We start from the raw sequence: 22,190 nt of genomic DNA on the forward strand, positions 1-22,190 counted from the left end.
AGCTACAACCATGAGTTATTTTTTTTTTATTCTACATGAAATTGCGCACATTTTCATGTATAATACTTTATGTAATGGCTAATATTAAATGGTGCAAACATTACGACAAACTGACGAAAGAATTTCTGACTTTTTCGGAGGAGTTACCTCGTGGATGTAAGGAAAAAGTTTTTTCTTCAAAAATTCACCATAAATTGAAATATTGTGCTAGAGACTTCCAATTTGTTACAAAATGAAGGTAAATGATTGAATATTACTAGAATGTAAGAGTTTTAGCTTACAATTGCATTTTTCGACCATTTCAGTCGAGTCAAAGTTGACCGAAGGTTGAAATTTTGGCACATCATTATTTATATGAAAATATTTCAAAATTGATAAAAAGCTACATACAACCATGGGTTGTTTTTTGTTGTATTCTACATAAAATTGCGCACATTTTCATATATAAAACTTTATGTAACGGCTATTATAAAACGGTGCATACATTAGGACCATCAGACGAAAGAATTTCTGATTTTTTTTCAGCAGAGTTACTGCTCGGATGTAAGGAAAATGTTTTTTTCAAAAATTCACCATAAATCGAAATACTATTGCCCTAGAGACTTCCAATTTGTTGCAAAATAAAGGTAAATTATTGAATATTACTAAAAAGTAAAAGTTTTAACTTACAATTGCGTTTTTTGACCATTTCGATCAAGTCAAAGTTGACCGAAGGTTGAAATTTTGGCACTTATCTTTACTTATATGAAAATATTTCAAACTGATAAAAGCTACAACCATGGGTTCTTTTTTGTTGTATTCTACATGAAATTGTGCACATTTCCATATATAAAACTCTACGTAACGGCTAATATAAAATGGTGCAAAAATGACATCAAAGTGACGAAATAATTTCTGAGATGTGTCGCTGACGCTTTTTAGTGCGAGAAGAAATAAATTCGTGCATGCGCGCCTGGGTAACGCTTGTAAAAAGAACAACAGCTTGATCCGTGAACTCCCATCATCCCTCAAGGTGCGTGATTCAAAAGTTTTCACCAAGTAGGGCTATAACTATTTTTCCGTGAATTTAAAACAAAAAAAATTTGTTGAGTCGACGTATCATACGTCAATTAACCCTTAAACGCCGAAGCGGTAAAAAAAAAATGTCTCCCGTGTGCTGGAGGTGTTTCAGAGTGAGCGCGGAAGCAGAAACAATATTTTTTTCAAAAAATCACAGCATTTTTGGCTCCTTTTTTTTTTTTGTCATTGACTGAAGTTTAGTATGCAACCATCAAATGAGCAACCAAATCAGAAAAAAATTGATTACATTATCATATATAAATAATGCGATATATGATAGCGCAAAAAACAAATTTCATATATAATTGTATTCAAAACGTGCTGTGCGCGAAATGGTTAAAGGTAACAAGTTACCTTTTTTTCGTTGTAATGTACACTAAATTGCGATCATTTTGGTATATAACACATTGTAAAACAATAAAAGCAACACAGAGAAAATATTATCACAAAATAATGCATGAATTCATAACGCGCGGACGTAAACAAATATTTTTTTCAAAAATTCACCATAAATCTAAATATTGTCCTAGAGACTTCCAATTTCTTTCAAAATGAAGACAAATGATTGAATATTACTATACTGTAAGAATATTAGCTTACAAATGCAGTTTTCGACCATATCTGACGAGTAAAAGTTGACCGAATGTCTAATTTTTTTATATATTTTTTTTATATGCAATTATTTCAGAAATAAGAAAAGCTACAACTTTCAAATATTTTTCGTTTTATTCTACATGAAATTGCACACATTTTCATATATAAAACTCTATGAAATGCCTAATATGAAACGGAGCAAATATTCCAAGAATGGGACGTATGCATTTCGGAGATTTGTGGCGGAGAATCCGCGCGCGGAGGGAAGGAAAGTTTTTTTTTTTTTTAATTCACCATAAATCTAAATATTGTGCTAGAGACTTCGAATTTGTTTCAAGATGAAGATAAATGACTGAATATTACTAGACTGTAAGAGTTTTAGCTTACAATTGCGTTTTTCGACCATTTCGGTAGAGTCAAAGTTGACCGAACGTGGTTTTTTTTTCTATTTATCCTGATTTATATGCAAATATTTCAAAAAAGAGAAAAGCTACAACCTTCAATTATTTTTTGTTGTATTCTACAAGAAATTGCGCACATTTTCATATATAAAACTTTATGTAACGGTTAATTTAAAATGGTGCAAACATTACCACAATCGCACGTATGATTTTTTCGGAAGAGTTACCGCGCGGACGTAAAGAAAATGTTATTTTTTTCATAAATTCACCATAAATCAAAATATTGTGCTAGATACTTCCAATTTGTTGCAAAATGAAGTTAAATGCTTGAATTATTACTAGAATATAAGCGTTTTAGCTTAAAATTGCGTTTTTCAACCATTTCGGTAGAGTCAAAGTTGACCGAAGGTTGAAAATTTGTCACTTATCATTTTTTATATGAAAATATTTCAAAATTGATAAAAGCTACAAGCATGGGTTGTTTTTAGATGTATTGTGCATGAAATTGCGCACATTTTCATATATAAAACTCTATGTAACGGCTAATTTAAAATGGTGCAAACATTACCACAATCGCATGTACGATTTTTTTCGGAAGAGTTACCGCGCGGACGTAAGGAAAAAGTTTTTTCATAAATTCACCATAAATCGAAATATTGTGCTAGAGATTTCCAATTAGTTGCAAAATTAAGGTAAATGATTGAATATTATTAAAATATAAGAGTTTTAGCTTACAATTGCGTTTTTCGTCCATTTCGGTAGAGTCAAAGTTGACCGAAGGTTGAAATTTTGGCACATCGTTATTTATATGAAAATATTTCAAAATTGATAAAAGCTACAATCATGAATATTTTTTTGTTGTATTCTGCATAAAAATGTGCACATTTTCATATAGTATAATACTCCATGTAACGGCTAATTTAAGATGGTACAAAAATTATGTCAAAGTATTTCCGAGATGTGTCACAGATACTTTTTAGAGCGGCAAGAAAGAAATTCGCGCTTGCGCGCCTGCGTAACGATTGTAAACAAAACAACACCTTGATCCGTGAACTCCCAGCATCCCCCAAGGCGCGTGATTCAAGAGTTTTCGGCTGGTAGGCCTAAAAGTATTTTTCTGCGAATTTTTAAAAAAACTTTTGTATGTCGACGTAAAATACGTCCAGTCGGCACCCGAGAGACAGAAAATGTCGACGTAAAATACGTCCAGTCGGCGTTTAAGGGTTAAGCACCCAATATACAATTTTTGTCCACATTTAATACGTCTAAAAGGCATTTAAGGGTTAATATACTATGCAGCCCTATAAATTGTGAATTTTTTAATGTGGCCCTTGCACTAAAAAGTTTGCCCACCCCTGCTCTATATCATCTTTGTGGTTGATGTGTTTCATTACAAGGTGTAGTACAATACTGTGCATAGCCTTTAATATTAATTACCATAAACATAAAAACAGGAAACCGTGCAAGTATACTAGCCCTCTTCACCCCTCCAACACTACATCCCTCCCACTCCCAGTCCCAGCCAGGGAGGCTGCTCCCCAGCTCCATCCATCTTCCAAAATAACCCCTTCTCTGAGTTAGTTCATCTACACAGACTTACTGCTCCTCCTCTCCCCTGCTCCCAGCCATTCAACCGATCCCCCCACATTGGAAACTCCTCCAAAAACACTTTCTCATCTGTTTATGAGTGTTAGCAATGTTACCAAGATTTTCCTGAAGTTGTGCAGTACTATTGTTAACCATCAGAGTGTTTTCCAACATCTTTTAAAATTTATATACCATACATATTCTTGTATCATGTGACTTTTGAAGACAAATTTGAAGATAATTTTCAGGGGGTCGCATCATACACAAGATTATATATTGCATATGTAATATTCACATAGTATTAGTATTGTATTACATACGTGTAAAATACACACATAATGAATAAGCATCTTTTCCATGGATCTTTTAAAGACAACTGCCATTAACTGAAACTCAGTGATTTATGGTGCTGATAACCAGTTAATGGCACCTCTGATAACTGAAAATCGGTGTGTTATGGCACCATAAATCGCTGATTTTATGGTGCTAGACAAGCACCAAAAAACAGGATTGCCTTTAACCGGGGACTCCATGTATAAAATACAAGCATAGCGATCAATGTTTCGGTATGGAAATCAGCTGAGGGCAATTATGATGAAAGTTTACTTCGACATATTTAACTCAATTTAGAGTGATTTTCTTGCTTTTAGTTAGCGTAATGACTCTCTAGATACTGTTTATATATAACAAGGTTATTTTTCATTAAACAAAGTGTTTTTAAGTCAAATTGTGACTTTGAATACATCTCGTTGTGAACTAAATTTAGTTATATTTTTGTTAATAGATGGCACTGGGAAGCATTTTTTTTTTTTTTTTAAATCAACAGATTCCGTTGACTATCTAACTTGATTTCATGATAGAAGCTTTACATATTTATCTTTTTCTGGCATGAAAACAACAGAAAAGCGTGTTATTTCGTGCCCTGTAATTTTGATTAAAATACTTTTATCCCCAATTTTATTTACAGCTGAGTTTAATGGCATATCAAAGTTTATGGGAGTTTCATCCATATTGCCATTGCACGATAATTTAAGTCATTAGCAGCTTGAATATTGTTTTCTCAGCTTCAGCGACAACTTGCAATTTAAATTTAACAGTATATTTCCTTGCAGATCTTTTCTCCATAGTCAATAAGGGTACATATAGTGTGAAAAAATATATCAGTCCTCTTCTACATAACATCATTTGTAACACAACTATGGTACAGTGGGGTCTCGCTTAGTCGCGGATCAGCAATCACGGATTCAGTTAATCACGGGTTTTTCCTTGGACCACTTCTCAGTCTATATCACTGGTATGAATCGCAGCATCGCAGGCTTGTCCGTGGTAGGCTAAGCCTCATCCTGTTCCGATAACCAGCAAATGCATAAACAGATTCACATTATGATATTAACTGACAATAAAAGTAATAAAACCATTCTCACCTTATATATTATTGGCATATCCTCATAATATATAGCCTATTCATGGAATAATTCCACATCATTGACATCAACTTGTAGTTGAGTGGCCAGCAGAAATGTAAACACTGAGTTACACTTCAGAGCAACCTTTTGTCATTCTTAACCTTTTAGAAATGTTAATAGTAGTAGTGTAATTACAGTAGTACATAATAACATTTAGAACATTAATTTTCAATTCGAACTTCATTATTGTTTTGGTATAACGTAATCAACTTCTCTGAAAACTGCAGTCATACAAACGATAATTGTCATAGATTATCGTATTGTTGTTTGCGATCGAAGAGTAAAGTAATAAAACCATTTTTACCTTATGTATTATTGTCATAAATTCATGATAAAATGCATATCTTATATATTATTGGCATATCTTCACAATAAAAAGCCTCTTCAAGGAATAATTCCTTGGGAATACATTTTTCAAAAGACAAAAATACACTTTACAAGTTTACAGTATAGTACACTGATTACTTTATTTTGATGTGATTACATTAATATTACAGTATGGTACTGTAAGCAGTACAGTAACTATTTTTGATCGTAAATGTATATTCATTCACCAAAAAATACGTATGACCATGACGTCACCAAAACCGTGACGTCACCAAACCTGCAGTCTCGTTCGTACATACTATTTTTACACAATGTGATAGTGGTTACACCGTTCTACAAACTACCGATGTATTTTTACACAAGTATCCTCTAAACTCTGTCATAAATCACTTTACTTACTTTTTTGTGAAGCCCAATTACTACGTATATCCCAGAAAATTAACGAAATCGCGAATTTTATCATACAGTGTTTTCATCTTCTTTTCATGACTAAATGCATTTTTAGGATAAACTTATTTACAAATTTTCAAATACTATGAATGTAAATAGCAAAATCTCTCTCTCTCTCTCATCACTTACAGAAAAAAAACTATAATACTGATCTATTATTATCATGATAAAAGAACAAGATGGTCCCCGCCATTTGTAGGTAAATGTGTTGCCATATTTTCATTCTTTCAGTGATTTACGAAACTGTGCTTCAATACAACTTTTATAGTTGACTCAATGATTATCACATATTATAACAGTATACAAGAGAATATCTTATCACTATCAATGTTTCATTTCTATCACCAGAAAAATATTTAAAATACAAATTTCATTGTTATTCTCGAGCTAAGCTAGTCAACAGTTACTCTCGTTCTAAGCTGCTCTCTCAAACTAGTCAACAGTTACTCTCGTCCTAAGCTGCTCTCTCAAGCTATTCAAGTTGCTATCTCTCTCTCTCTCTCTCTCTCTCTCTCTCTCTCTCTCTCTCTCTCTCTCTCTCTCTCTCTCTCTCTCTCTCTCAAAATGAAATATGAAATTACTGTATCATATCATAAACCATTATTTACAAAGTTAAAAATAATAATAATTCCATTAATAAATTAGTTTCTTTTAGCAACTAAATTGTTTTCCAAAATAATTCTTTCGGTAATAAACGTCCCATCAGCTGGTTCTAAACGTAAACAAAAGACAAAAATAATTTTCATTGCTGTATTTTGCTGTTTATACATTAATATTATAGTTGGGTGCTGTAATCATTACAGTAAATCATGTTTTTTTTATCATAAATAGGTTCATTCACAAAATAGATATACTATGTACTTTTAGTTTGGTGCAGCAGCCAAATCATGAAAATAGAAAGGAATGGTTAGGTAATATACTTTTGTTTGCTGATCTGATTAAGGGGAAATTGAAGATAGGAAAATTTATAAAAGATTTGTGACATTATAGACATATAACTTAAACACACACACAAACAAAAAAGGCATAAAGTAAACAAGGGAGCCGTTTTGTTTTATGTTACTGAAGTGGTGTTTGCCGCGTTCTTTAAATTGTACCCATAAATGAGTTAATTATGTGGCATCCAAAAGTACTGATTCTTTTGCACCTATGGGAAAGAAGCCTAAACGTCAGATGAAGGTTATTATGCGTAATATATTAAAGTGTTGTGAAGAGGGAGGGGAAGAGATGTTTTACTGCATGCTGCTGGTAACATTATCTTTATTATTCTTCCGATTGCACTGCAAAATCGTAGCCATCTTTATCATAGATTGTTGATTACCCATATGATTTACATAATTTTGATATTTCTTTTACCTCTCTCCCTCTCTTTTCTTCTAAAAAAAAAAAAACAAAAAAAACAAAAAAAAAAACAAAGGAGCCCCACATGAGTACGTAATGGCACATGCGTATGTAGGCTTCTAACTGTAATCCATAGGCTAGTAGGCTACATATGTACAGTAGTATGTATACTCCATATATTTTTAAGGCTAATGTAATATAACTTTGAAACTGTCTTGAATTTAGTCTAAGGTGATAGTTGAAGACATATTTGGGGCTTGAACTAAAGTAGGCAGTTATAAACATTGGAATAGTGGTCTTGGTGGGGTTAATTATTAAAGTATGCAGTTTAAAGCAATTTTTACAGGGGGGGGGGGGGGTACCAGGATAACATCGGGGGGTTCTGGGCCCTATCCCCCGCAATTATCGAGGCCCTACTGTAATTATTTACTACTGTATGATGGTTGAAATGCAGGCAAAACTGCTGTTGTTATCCAATTTGGTTGTTCATAGCAATGTTCAATTTATAGTTGTTCATAGCAACGTTCAAGCTGCTTCTTGTTCACTGTTTATGTGTATATGTTTACGCAACGAGTATGCATTGCATTACTAATGATACTTTTATCACTCTTTTATATTTCAACTTATTTAACTAGGAGATGGGATAGATAAAGAGATGGAGGAAAACAGGTTAGTCTACTGTAATTTGGTCTCTCAAAAAATGGAACTCGCATAATAAACAAGATATAGATAAATTAATTTTTTAAGGGTGAAAATTTGGAGGTTGCACAATACGTGAGTCAGGCATAACAAAGTACTATATACGATATACATCTTTGGGGTTTTGCTCCCTGGTCCAGGCACGCTTGGTAATGTCAAGTTCCAGATAATAAAGAGATTACTGTAAAAATAAAAATATACTGGCCAGATCAGCTTAAAAAACACAAAAGCTCCAATAAAATTTTAAAAACTAACCAATAACTTGTGCTTGGTCTGCAAGAGAATCAACCTCCATGGGCTGGTCATGAGTGTGAGCCTCCAGATGCTGTGTTTCATCAACAATGCCTCCACCAGCACCAGCAACCTCCACAATGTTACCAACGGTGACGCCATCTGATATCAATACACCACTTGAATCTACGACCTGCAACAAACAAAAAAATCACTTCAAATGACTCTCCAGAGAAATGTTAATAAATTTTCCTCAACTTTGAAGTTTGCACTAAATTTTCTGATTTTTTAAAAGTTTTACCTTTGATTCTTGTTTTTGGACATTTTTTCATAATATACTACAATATGTTAGACTGCAGTTCCACTGTGAAACAATGGTAACCCTTAAAAAGATTGGAGATTGCTGGCTGAAGCAGCTTTCAGCTTGAGAATGAATGAATACATAAAATTTTAAAAGTAATTTTTACTTTGCAATAGCCTCAAAAGCTGCTCTTGAAAATCCTTTCACTCTGATAAGTTTCCTGACAGTTTGAAGCCTGTCAGAGTGAGAGTGGACAACTCTTAGTGGTATCTCCTGAAATGTGGTTGTCTGAGTAGCCATGGTCTTTGGGGAAGCAGCCACGGGAAGTCTACCAGAAGATGAAGAAGGTCTGGGAACCATTCCTTCATGGGCCAGAATGGAGCGATGAGTCATTGAAACCTTGCTGTGAGATGCAAACTTGTTTAGGACTAACCTGACCAATCTGAAGGGAGGGAAGGCATAGAGGTCCAAACCCAACCAGTCTAACAGCATAGCGTCCGTCGTCCAAGCCAGAGGATCCAGGGCTGGAGAGCAGAAAAGAGGAAGACGGTTGTTCCCTGATATTACAAACAAATCTACGAGGGGCATGCCCCACAATCTCCTGTCGTCCAGGGTCCATTTGGTAGGAAGGTCTTGTCTCCGATGGCTCAGCTCATCTGCCACAACATTTAATTTGCTCTGACGCGTATCACTCAATTCTGATGGGCCCATAAAGGCAGTTCTTTTGCCGTATGATGGCGGAAAAGGAGTGCGTACCCGTTTCTTGATATACAACAAGACTGTGGTGTTGTCTGCATGCACAACCCACCGTCTTGTTACGCAAAGATGAAGAGAAATGAAGTAGGTCCAGATGAATGGCATTCAATTCCTTGATATTGATGTGGAGATTTGTTTCTTCTGGAGACCATGTTCCAGAAACCTCTTATTCCTTAGAAGGGGTCTCCAGCCTAGATCCGAGATATCCGAGTAGAAGTCCATATTGGGGTTAGGATGAAGAAGGGATCTTCCCAATGAAAATCTTGTCTGGAAGCTACCACCGCAGATCCAACTTTATCGCGAGTGATAGGAAAGAAAATAGAATCCAATTAAGTCTCCCTGTCCCAGTTGGCTTTGAGGAAAATCAGAGATTTTTCATGTGCACCTGCCCAATGGAACGAAGGTCTTGACTGAAGAAAGCATTCCTATACTCATCCACTGAAGGGCCAAACACATCAAGAAAGAGAGGAAGCTGTTGACTGTCTGAATGCAATTTGCAACTCTCTTGGGGGAAGGAAAAGACTGAGAAGTCCAAGATTTGAGAATCATCCCCAAATAAAGAACCTCCTGAGTTAGAACCAACTGGGACTTCTGGAGATTTAGGAGGATGCATAATTCTTGAGTTGGAGCATTGTCTGAAGGTCCTTCACACACTTTTCCTTCAATGGGGAACGAAGAAGCCAGTCGCCTAGATAAAGACTGATGTTGATGCCTAATAGATGAAGCCATTTGGCAAGAGAGAGAGGAGTCGAGAGAATACTTGAGGAGCCGTGGAGAGGCTGAAGCTTAAGGACTGAAACTGAAAGATCTGCCCTTAGAAAACAAACCTAATGTACTTTCCTGGACATTGGATGAACAGGGATGTGAAAATATGCATCCTGCACATCAAGCTTGATCATCCAGTCGCCCGTATGAATGGAAGCCATGACTGACTGGCTCGTCTCCATCTTCAACTTGGTCTTTTCTACAAAGCGACTGAGGGCACTTTCGTCTAGTACCAGTCTCCAGCCCCCTGATGCCTTGAGAACTTTGAATAGGTGATTGTAGAAGCCTTGGAAGTGGACATCTACTTCTTCTATTGCATTCTTCAGAAGGGGTAGATACTTCCTTCAAAAGAGCCACATGCCTCTCTGAGCCTCTTGAGTATGCCATCTCTATAAACGGGATGCAATAGCCCTTCTTTAATACCCTGACAATCCATGCTTTTGCTCCTATGCTATGCCACTTCTCCCAGAACGAGAGAAGTCTGGCTCCCACTGGGCCATGAAGGACTTCTGGCTCACGTCTTAGGTTGGGACTTGGAGGAGGCGTGCTTCTTGAGGGACTTTGATTGAAAGCACAGGTTGCAGCAGGGCCTGGGCTTAGACTGGGCTCTCTTCCCACTAAAGGGGCGCTACTGAAGCAGAGATGAACTTCTGACGAAAGGGTACCGTCAAAGAAGTCTTGGGGCGATGTGATGACTGCATCAGAAGATAATGAGAATTCTTCTGCAGGTCCAAAGCAATCTGCTCTACCATTGCCTGAGGAGAGATGAAAATGGTCCAGAGGCAAGAAAAACTAGGCAGATTTCTGCAATGACATAACCCCTGGTGAAGCGAATAAACACCAAAGAGACGCAAGTTCCAAAGAGCCGTCTCGAACGATTCTATCAGCACACGAAACCACAGTGAAAAGGTCTGCAGTAATGGCGTCATCTAATCCTTTGGCGTTTTCAATCTTCTTAGTGAGGGCTCCCACTGTCCAGTCCAGGAAACTGAATGCCTCAAACACGTTAAAAAGTTTCTTCATGAAGTTGTTCAATTCTGCAGAACAGAAGAAAATCTTGGCCAGAGTGAAGCCTCTGTGATGAGACGAGTTGAAGAAACTAGAGATGTCCCTTGGGAGGAGGCAGCGACTCTGAGGGAGGGGGTTTATTCGGTAGAGGAAAGGCCCATAGGTTCTCTTGATCAAATGCGAGGGAGGATGTGCAAATGTACCCTTCCCTTGCTCTCTCATCATTGAGAGCCACTCTGTGACAACCTTCATGGGTTTCTTAGACGAGATAGAAAGTACCATCTTGGGAAGAGAAAAAATTGTGCCGAGTCTTCGACATAAGGAACAATGAAGAGACGTGTATGCCCTAGGTTGTGCAGTCTCGTTCTGCACCCTCTTCGTCTTCTGATGAAACCGGAGATAGGTCAGTAGCAGTCTCGATGGTATCTCCTGCAGGAGGAGCTTTCCTGATATAATTGAGGATCTCTGTAAGTTGACCCCTGAATGGAGCGAGAAAGGGGTTGTCCAATTATGAAGCAGGAGCTTGTTGTTGCTGATGAGAGGAGTGTCCAGAAGAAGAATGCAACGAGTGTTGCAAGCCCATAGCAGTCACAGGTACATGAACAGGAGCGGGAACAGGAAGCGCAGGAACAAGAGCAGGAAGCATGGGAGTGAGAGGTGGTTGCATGCCTGCAAGCTAGTGATGGGAGTGCACCTGGGACTGGGCTCTCAGGTGTGGGAGCCTCACGATGAGGCAGGTGCATAGGTGACGGTGACTAGCACAGGGCTTCTGGCGCTTAGCGTCCTTAGGAGAACAAGGCACAGGTGAGTCCCATGTATGAGTACGCAACTGCATAGGAGCAAAAACTAAAGAGCGAGAACAGAAGCGGTGTGTTTAACATCATAACTTAGGCCATGAAGCTCCCCAACTCTTCAAAAAAAAAGCCACAGCCAACAGGAAAACTGTCTTTAGAGTCATATCTCAAATGGAGCTCGAGTGAGACTTCTTAGGACTAGAGAAAGATCCCACGCACAAGGCTAGAGCTGCCCTGGAGAACAGGACTGTTCAAAACTCCTGAACAACAAGGAGACTTCCTAGGATGAAGATATAAGCACATCTTTCAAGCGCAACACCAAGTCCAAGGCCCCTCTGTAGCTTCTGATAGCTGAAACAGAAAGACTGTTCAAATCTTGAGGAAGATGAGAAAATCTGTTATCGGCTGAACAGAAGCAAGTGGAGAAAAACCCTGTCTACGACACCAATCACAGTAGACTGCCCACTTCCCCTGGTAAACTGCTGATGAAGATTTCCTGAGATAGCTGGACATCCATCATGCAGCCTATTGAGAAAAACCTCACTCAGAGGAGATACTTGATAAGTCTCCAGCCGTGAAGAGACAGGGACTCTACTGACTGGTGAAACCTTTCTGCATGAGGTTGGCAAAGGTGCTGTGCCATGGAGGAATTTCTCTTGGAACCTGACAGAAGAGACAGAAGGTCCAGGAACCACTCTGGTTGAGGACACACAGGTGCCACTAAGGTCATCCTGAGATTTTGAGAACTCACTTCTCTGTTCAGAACTTGACAGATCAGGCAAAACAGAGGGACTGTCCCAAGGATGCTGTAAGCATCCTCTGCTTAGAGCAAGAGGATCCGGGACCACTGAATAGTAAACCTCCAGCTTCCTGTCTAAAAGTGAGTGGCGAAGAGGTTTAGCATAGGCCTTACCCAGGCATGAAAAAGCCTGTCCACCACGTCCTGATGCAGCGACCACTCTGTGCCCTGGATTTAGTTCCGACCACTCAGCTTGTTGGCCACCACATTCCTCTGGCCCTGAATGCAACTAGCAGACAGCTCCAATGAGTTGTTGATCCCCCACTGATGCAACTTGACTGTCATTAAATGGAGCTGGCAAGACATCAGAACCCCGTTTGTTTACATTTGAACGACCTTCTACCGGAACTCAAGCAGACCAAAGAAAGTTGTTTTTCAACTCCAAAATGTTGACGTGAAACAGCTTCTCCTCCACATTCCAACCGTCAATGGAAGCATATGAAAACAGGAGACAGTCTGGAGGGGGTGAACATAGAGGGATTCTCACCATGAGATTTTGGTCATCAAACCACCAAGGAAGATCTTTCCTCACCTCTTCTGATACAGGAACTCTGGAGAGGGGAATACCCCGCCGGAGATTAGAAGTCTTCAGTCTCCACTGCAGAGACCAAAGGTGAAGACAACCTTGAGGGACCAGCTTCTCTGGAGAAGACAAAATCCCCAGAAGGACCTACCACTGGTGAGCTGGCTGTTCGGACTGTGACAGGAATAATCGTGCCAACAACCGGAACTTCAACCTCTGGTCTGACGGAAAATCCCTCGATGCTGCTGTATCTATATCCATACCCAGGTAGAGAGCTCTCTGGCTGGGAACCAGATTGGACTTCTCCAGGTTTACTACTATGCCCAGCTCCCGACAAAGCTGAAGAAGGTGATCCCTGTCTTGAAGTAGTTTCTCCCTGGAGCTTGCCAAGACCAGCAGTTGTCGAGGTATCTCAACAGGCGAATCCCTCGAGCACGAGCCCACGTCGAGACTAGGGCAAAGACCCTTGTGAACACCTGAGGGGCTGTAATCAATCCGAAGCAAAGGACCTTGAACTGGAAGACTTGCTCTCCCAGACTGAAGCGAAGGAACTTCCTGGATGAAGGATGGATTGGAATCTGAAAATGGGCATCCTTAATTCTATTGACAGCAAGAAGTTGTTCTCTTATCATTGCCAAAACTGTCCAGGGCGTCTCCATCTGAACCTTGTCCTCCTTACAAAGTCATTTAGAGTGGAAAGGTCGATCACCACTACCCCTTTGTCCAACCTCTCCAACACTTCCTCCTGAAGAGCCAAGTACTTCGAGGAGCCATGAGCATAGGTCGGATTGGGAAGGGGTCTGTCCGAATGAGGGGGAGAGAAGTCTAAGGGTAGTAGATACCCCACCCGAAGAACATCAACTACCCATTTCTCCTCTCCACGCAGCTGCCATTTGGCCCAATGGCCCGTCAAGCATTCCCCTACCTGTGGCAACGGAGAGGGTGAGGGGCCCACTCTACCAACTGACCCCCTCTGCCCCTTCCTTCAGCTTTGAAGGGGCAGGATTAAAAGGGACGCTTTTGCTGTCTTGACTTGGAGAAAAAGACAGAGTAATGCTCACAGAAGTCAAACTCCAGGACAACTTGACAGGAGCGGTCCACCTTGTTTGCCGTTGCAGAGGAGGAGGGGGGAAAAGAACAAGCATCCGATTTGGATACCACCTAATGCACTATCCTATCCATGATATCTGCTCGCCGCCGGTCGATCGCATCTTCCAAATGAGCTCTTAGGAAAAGAAGCTACAACAAAAGATCCCCATTACAGAGAGCCGACAAGGACTCCAGATCTACAGACCCCGCCACCTTCTACAAGGCCGCATCCCTCCTGGCTAGGAGAGGGTTGACCCACAAAGTAGCACTAAGGTGGCCTTGATATGAAATGGCCTTAGCACCAGACTGCAATAGCCTGACAAAGGAGGAAGAACTAATTAAACCTCCCTCTGCTCAACCCGAAGCTATCCTGGCTACCGCAGTGAACCACAAATTCAGCCACAGCCTGAAAGATGGGAAAGGCAGTAGCCTCTATAGCCAAGGCCTCTTGCGATGAAAATGACGTACCTTCAGACCTAACCTGATCCAGGGTCAAACCAGGCTGAAGACAGATCACGTCTGAATTAAGGTGACAGGACATCAGCTGAATCACATTAGTGGAATAGTACTTTCTATGCCGCAAGAGAGGAGGAAGAAACTTCATGGACCCTTTGAAGCTCAGAGTCTGAAATAAAGGAAACAGAAGGCGTAGCCTCCTCCCTCTTGGGAAGGACAATAGATCCAGCAGGAGAGGGGGCTATATTAAACATAATTTCATCCTGTGCAACTCCCGATATTTCCAACGATGGAAGAGGCAGTAGCCTCAATAGCAAGGCCTCTTGTTATGAAAATGACGTACCTTCAGACCTAACCTGATCCAGGGTCAAACCAGGCTTAAGACAGATCACGTCTGAATTAAGGTGACGGGACATCAGCTGAATCACATTAGTGGAATAATACTTTCTATGCCGCACGAGAGAAGGATGAAGAAACTTCATGGACATATTGGAGTTCGGAATCTGAAATGAAGGAAACAGAAGGCGAAGCTCCTCCCTCTCAGGAAGGACAATAGATCCAGTGGGAGAGGGGGCTATATTAAATATAATCTCATCCTGTGCAACTCCCGATACTTCCAATGACAAATCGATGGAAGATAGGGAAGGAGACAGCAGCAGTAGAACGGATGCAAGGGGGAACACTTCTGGAAGAAGGAGATGCTGAAACATCCAAACGAGGAAGCGAAAAACCCTCCACATACACAAACACACTGAAACAAAAAGAAATAATTTGTAAACAAAGCTACCAGCTTGGGAGGAGAGCAAAAGCGATTACTCTCCAAGGCGGTCAAAGAAAGACTAGTGTGTCATGAGGTTGTGCCTGGTCGGTGACCAGCTTCCACCTCGTATACGCATGAGTTGCCAGATGCCACAGATTCCTTGCTTTACAATCTTTGATTGTTTTTAACTGGTTTCTAGCTGGCGCAAGAAGATTATCCTATTGTTTTGACCGACAGTTTCTTCTACGTATGAACAATGAGGTACATATTACTATACATGTTTTGACCTAAACAGATGCAAAGTCAAGTTACATAAAATCATGTAAAAATAAACATACAGTATCGTAAAAGCAAAAAACATGGAATACCAGAGCGCCTATATACTATGGCAGGAGAGAGAATCCTGACAATAGCTAAAACATTTGAAACACACTTTCTGGAGAACGAGCATACAAAAGATAGTCATTTAGGCAGCCAATCAATCATTTCCTTTGTTTGAGTGCCCACTCGCCTATCAGGGCAGAGATATAAGCTATCTTTAACAGTATGTAAGATTCATCCCAAATCACCTACATGAAGGGAATTAGACACTAAGAAATACTGCATAATCATAAGAGGTTTTTATGTGCCATGGTGAAACTGAAGGTAATAAAATATTCAGTAAGCAAATTTCTGTTATTATTATGTATACTAAAAATGGAACACATCACAGTTAATAAAGCTAATGGGGCATGATAAATAAAAACTATTCTTACATGAGCCTCTGGGATATCTTCTTGTAGTGCCTCAAATTCAGCAGCTTGAATATTGAAACCAACTAATGTTTCTAAGTCATGCTGAGTTAACTGGGTGGACAGCTCACCAAGAGCTGTAGCATCAATAAACACAGTATTACTTCCATCAGTCAACTCCTTATCTGCAATAAAAAAAAAAAACTAAAACTAACTGCAAAGAGAAAAACAATACAAAAAGTTCTCCATGTATAACTTACCTGACATTCCTGCTTATACTCTGTGTACTGTACAAAACCACTGTATACATATGTAGGCAAACTGAGCATCTACCTGGGGATTTCCAAGGCAGGGCACTGTCACTTAACTCAATTTCATTCTCTAACCAGCTTAAGTCACTTTTACTTCAAGTCAATGTTTAAAAATCTTATGATAGTCAGTGAAAGGGGAAGTAGAGCTAATAGGAGAGACCCAAATTACTACATGTTATCGTCAGAAACACAAAGCTTAGTATCAACATCAACCCCTGGAAAGTTTATGGTGTACAAATTTCACTCAACAATACTTTTGTATAATATAAAAATACTCTTTAAATCAAAATTACTTATTTTCAACATTTTTTACTTCCTTCCATTTCTCATGATCTACATGGCAAAATAAATTATGGGGCAGGTATTTATGCACAATGTAAATGTGTATTATAAAGCAATTTATAAATCTTTATGAGGATCAAGTGAAGCTTTAAGAAGTCTAGTCTTACACCCACTACTACACACCCTATACTGAATAGAGCCAGTGTCAGACATCGTGACAAAACAAAATAAATTCCTAAAAAGGACAACAATTCTTCAAAACCAAAATAATTCTAGCACTGCTAGCAAAAAGATCAGAAAACTTAAGGTACATCACCAAAAGGAGAAAAACCAAGATGATCAATTCCAAATTCCAACCAGCAGAGGAACCATGTTATCGGTTCCGACGGCAGGAAACTTCTGACATATTGCTGAAATGGTTCCTGGTACCCGGTAGAGGGCGGGAGTAGAGGGATCACCTGTCAAACCATTAGCGCTGCCGCGAATTTCAAATTCTGCCGTGACGTCAGGAGACGACAGCTATATGTAACCACAAGGGAAGTTGTATAAATGAAATACCTATTTATTTTGTAGAAGATTGCTTTTTTTCAGCTGTTAAGTTGATGTCATCCATGGCTGTGAGATGACCAGGAATGACTTGTAAGTCGGTGTCAAGGTCACTCTACACTTCAGTCAGGCCAAAACTTTGTTGCCATATCATATTCAAGCAATATTCAGTCACTGTTTCCTATCTATTATTTTGTGAGGGAGAGAGATTTGCCTGTCTACGATTTTTTATTTTCTCAATCGTCAAACTTACTCTGTTTTGCTTTATTTTATAATTCCTTGCTGACCAATTTATTCTATACCTACAATATTAAGAAATCAAGATATTTGTAGAAAGGAGAAATGCCTCCAGACATTATACGCAACCACTAAACGTGTCCCCTGGAGACAGTTTTAAGCAGCTTGCTTATCCATGGATTCAAACACATGTGGAGCTGTTTGAAATATTGGCAACAGTACCAAAATGAGATGCCATGTTGATAGAAAATCTGATTCCGTTTCCTGTTATTGCATAAAAAAACTTTATCAATCATGAACCTACGTAACTGATTTAGAATTCTGTGTAACGGAAAAGATATTTCATATCTGTAATGGGAGAAATGGTTTTATCTCTCTGCTGTAGTTATAAATCCTGCCAGAGTCTGGTCATTTTGGAAATACTATAGTGCAATCAGCATCAGGAGCTGCAGTACTAGGAGTACCGCTAGCGGGAAACCCTCCAGCCTTCTCCGTGGGGGAAGGCTGGCTGCAAGAGGCCCTACAGAACTTATTACAGATGAATGAGGCAACTTTCTTCCTTTGTTTGCTAGCTTCAGAGGTATAAGGGGAGGAGGTGGCAGCACTTGAAGAAGCTGACGACGATGAACACTTTCTTTGACTTCTTCTTTCAGCCAAGGCTGGCCTTGGGCAGCAGGGTGCTCAGAAGGGCATCACCAAGGGATGATAAAGTAAAGGGTAACACTTGTGGGCACACTACCGAAGGCAAGTGCAGTGTTATCAACAAAGTATATGTGGCCCTCGAACCAGTACACACCATAACCGTGGCAGTCATCACAGCCATGGTGGAAACGGTTACTGGAAGGCCTTCAAGTGTGTGATCAATCCTGAAACACTCTGCTCCCCAGAGAGGCCTACGGATGACCATAACTCCCTAACCCCCTCTAGCTCCACAACATCTGCAAGACAAGTTGGGTTAGGTGAGACAATCCCCCTTTGGCCAGAGGAGTGTCTCCTTCTGAGGACAACTCCCCCTCCGAGGAAAAGGGGGGCACTGGAGAGTAGCCGTAACAGTCATTTGCTCCCCTCTACTGGCTCTCTACTGACGAAGCAGTAGGAGACTGCAAAAGGGGAAACCACTCCCTTAGAACCAAACCCCCACTATTCGGAGAATGGCAGTCAGGCAGAAAAACACAGTCTTCTCATGACATCAATCAAAAGCAAAGTGGAGTGCAGATTGATGAGTGGGCGGGACTTTCTTATGTAAGACCTTAGTCTTGTATTTGTGATAAACAACTGCAAAGCAGTCCACAACCTAGAAAGTGGAATGAATACTAAAGTTTAGTCAGAGAGTCATGAAAGATGTCTGAATTCAACAGCAGCCAGAAGCAAAGTTGACTTCAGACTGACAAGTGGGCAGGGCTTCCGGAAGCCCTACCTATCAGTAGTTTACTACTTTGCCAATTAGTTTACATAGCTGTTCCAGCTCATATTCGCAAGCTACATCCCTATGTAAAGGTAACTACCCTTTACATTTTGACAGGAGCAAGAAAAAAAAACTTGGAAAAACCAAAAAGTCCTTTTTAATTTAGTCTGAAAGTTAATGAAATCAAATAACTGGGCTTACAGAAATCATTATTTTAATTGTGTTGCCCTATTGTTCCTGTTGTTCGGTAGGCCTTACCACAGCAGAAAAAAACAATGACCAATGGGACTAAGTAGAGCTCCGAACCGTCCGAAGAGGAGATTCAAAGATTTGAAGCTTAGCTAGTAAGGTAGTGCAGCAGTCAGTAGTGTCCAATATGGGAAACATGCTGTTTGTATAGACCTGATTTGGATGATTACTTACGATTGATTAGGCCATTTACCAGAGGATCGACTTTGGTAGTTTTCCTTACTACCATGAATACAGCAGAGCACAATTTCTGTGTACTTCAAGGCTTCTTTGAATCTCTCAAAGCTCTTTACAGGGCCGATTCAATCATTTGTGACCTATGGATATACAATTTCTGGAAGTTTGACTCTTCATAGATGTCTATTGCTGTTTTCAGCTTGTTGAAACCTGAAAACACCTGTTTTTCGGCAAAAACTGATGTATTATTACACAGTTCAGAGGAGATTCAAAGAGGATATGAAGTACACAGATAGATTAGTTTAGTTTTATTTTTCATGTATATAGTCAAAATCTAAATAGATGTAAGTATTATTGTGATTTTTTATATTTTCATTTACTGTCAAAATGTTGATGACAGTATGATGACAGTATGGTGTTTCACTTTGACATTTTGAATTGAACATGTTCAGCGAAACAATTCAGTTTGACTATTACTACTACTGTCGCTGATCTTCTAGTGCCATACATATATAGCTCTTAGCAACAGTGTACGGCAACTGCTGCATGATTAGCAAACTGCCATACCTACAGCAAGTCAATAGCGTAATACAGCACCACTGACAGAATCTGACGTACCCCCACTACACTATGTTATTTGTACGGCAGGAAGTCTGAAATTGATGCAAGCGAAATTCACTGCCGTACCAATATCTATCGCAATCAGGAATACGGCTGCCATACCAATATCCTGTGCCAATAAGTTAAGGGAGCGCATAGAACAACAGGAATACCTAGGTTCTGAAGACCAAAACAAACCTAACATTTCCTAAAATTCCAAGCCATGGCCTAACCAGACCTAACCTTCCTGAGCTCATTCAGGGTGCTGTTCTATAACCTGGCCGGGAGGCTTTGCCTGCAACTGAACCCCCCGAATTACACTAGTAACCATCGGAAAGGCCTGATCCAGTTGTTCTGCAAGCAGTTAATCTAGATAATAGTGGCTCGTCGGGTATTTCTTTGGAAATTGCAGTTTTCTATAGTCACTATCATGATTACTCATTAAAAATTTTCCTTTAGTTTTTAGCGGTTGACTGTAATTAACCTGTAATTTAACCTTGAACTCTATCCTATGGTAAGGGGGACCGATGGGAAAGTGGGGTTATGGGTGGGGTAACTCACTTTGGAGAAGGTTGTGGGTCAATTCTAAGTACAAGCTGCCCACCATAAGTTGTGACCTCTCACCCTGCAGTCTCCCCTTGCAGCTCCCTTCATTCTCTAAACTTATCATTTCAAATGCACTACTAAGGTAACTACCTAGTAGGAGGTTACTGCTACTAGAGCAAAAAGAGATGGGCCATTTGCATCATGCATTTCAGACTTTTCCTGTCCTAATAGTAGGATGAGGTAGTTCAGCACTGCCAACTTGAAGCCTCTGCTTGATCTGCCTGAGTGAAGCAGCTACCCAGCTAAATCCAGACCAGCCAAAGACTACCTACCTACCTAGGTACTTTCCTAAATTCTCTTCCTTGAACAGTCGACCTATGAGATATAGTAAGCTATAGGATATATAGGTTACAACCGAGCATTGGATACCAACTAGGTAGGTACGTAAGTAGTAAGTATACGTAGGCTAGTACCTTAGGAAGTAGTATAGCTAGGTAGGTAGAAGTTAGGCCTGGTTGGTTACCATCACCCGATAGCCTACCCTAAAAAGGTACTAAATGGGGCCCTATTTTCTTCCTTATATGTACTAAAAGTGTGTCTCATAATAAAGATCGAATATAAGACTGGTCATATTCCGACAACTTAGCCCATTAATTTCGTCTTAAGCCAAGACGATAATAAACCCTAAGTCGAGATCTGGGAGAACCTCAACTTGGTTCGATGTTGAGGGAATTTTCCAAAGCCACAATTGTGGATCGGGCTTTTCGTGGTGGTAGTTGGGTTTGAGGGATGCAGGCGTCCTTTGCCCTAGACCCTGACAACTTTTGAGGTCTCTATAAGGAAATGACAGGATTTTTTCGACGTTTGTTTTCATTGATTATCGCTATTTTCGGTCGTGTTTACGAGGGTGGGGGGCTATTTTCCTTGGCACAATATTGCCTACTTTCTGAGATATACGTGACCTTTTACGGCTACTATAAAGTAAAAGATGCCCACTAAATATGGAAAAGAAGTGCGAAGGAAGGAAACATGGATGAAAAGTGACATACCTGGATTATTGTGAGGCATTTTGAGGTGTTCAAACTCACGCGCCCACCATTACTAGCCCATAGTGCCCTGCTGCCTGCCTGCGTAGATACACTGTTGCCATATATCCAAGACAGCGACAGCAATGTATCTCAATAATCTTTGTCGGTCTTTTCCCTCTGATTTTGCATACTAGTAATATTCCGTACTATACGGAATTGGATATCTAGCGTAACCTAATAAAATAATAACGTTTCCAAGAAAATACTATTTAACACTTGGCACTATGAATTCCACTCCCGCCATCTCTGTTCAAGCCGTGAACTTCCGCCAAAAACATTGAGCCTTGTAATAAACTTAAAGAATGCCTTCCATCTCCCATTACCCCAATGCTGGAAAGAATATAAACTACAGTATATGGTTATATAAAATTCTCATCAATTAGATAATTGGAGTTGTTTGCATGAGGCCATGAAAATTTTGTGCACATTGAATTCATTTGTCGTCACGGGACTTTGGATGCTAAGGAAAAATCATGTTACAAAGCTGTCAAGTTTGGCGAGCACAAAAATATATGTTAGTAGAAATTCATTCTTACGAATATGTGTTGCTTTTATTTCAAAAAAATACTAAAAATATTACTGATATCTTATAAATGAGGGAAATAATAACTG

The 22,190-nt window shown here is 39.7% G+C and overlaps 1 protein-coding gene across 2 annotated transcripts in view; it reads right to left on the reverse strand.

The window, feature by feature from the left end:
- LOC135220575 (protein lin-54 homolog) overlaps positions 1-21,861 on the reverse strand; it is a 242,885-nt gene extending 221,024 nt beyond the window's left edge. Inside the window, exons 1-3 of one of the 2 annotated variants that reach the window (XM_064257821.1) lie at positions 21,540-21,861; positions 16,162-16,322; positions 8,180-8,348 (exon numbers count right to left, since the gene is read on the reverse strand). In XM_064257821.1, coding sequence (XP_064113891.1) covers positions 8,180-8,348; positions 16,162-16,322; positions 21,540-21,558 — 349 coding nt within the window. In that variant the 5' untranslated portion in view covers positions 21,559-21,861. The remainder of the gene's footprint in view (positions 1-8,179; positions 8,349-16,161; positions 16,323-21,539) is intronic. The other variant, XM_064257820.1, reaches the window with a different exon arrangement.
- Positions 21,862-22,190: the final 329 nt, after the last annotated feature.

The sequence above is a fragment of the Macrobrachium nipponense genome, chromosome 2, assembly GCF_015104395.2.
Source record: "Macrobrachium nipponense isolate FS-2020 chromosome 2, ASM1510439v2, whole genome shotgun sequence".
NCBI classification, from domain to species: Eukaryota; Metazoa; Arthropoda; class Malacostraca; order Decapoda; family Palaemonidae; genus Macrobrachium; species Macrobrachium nipponense.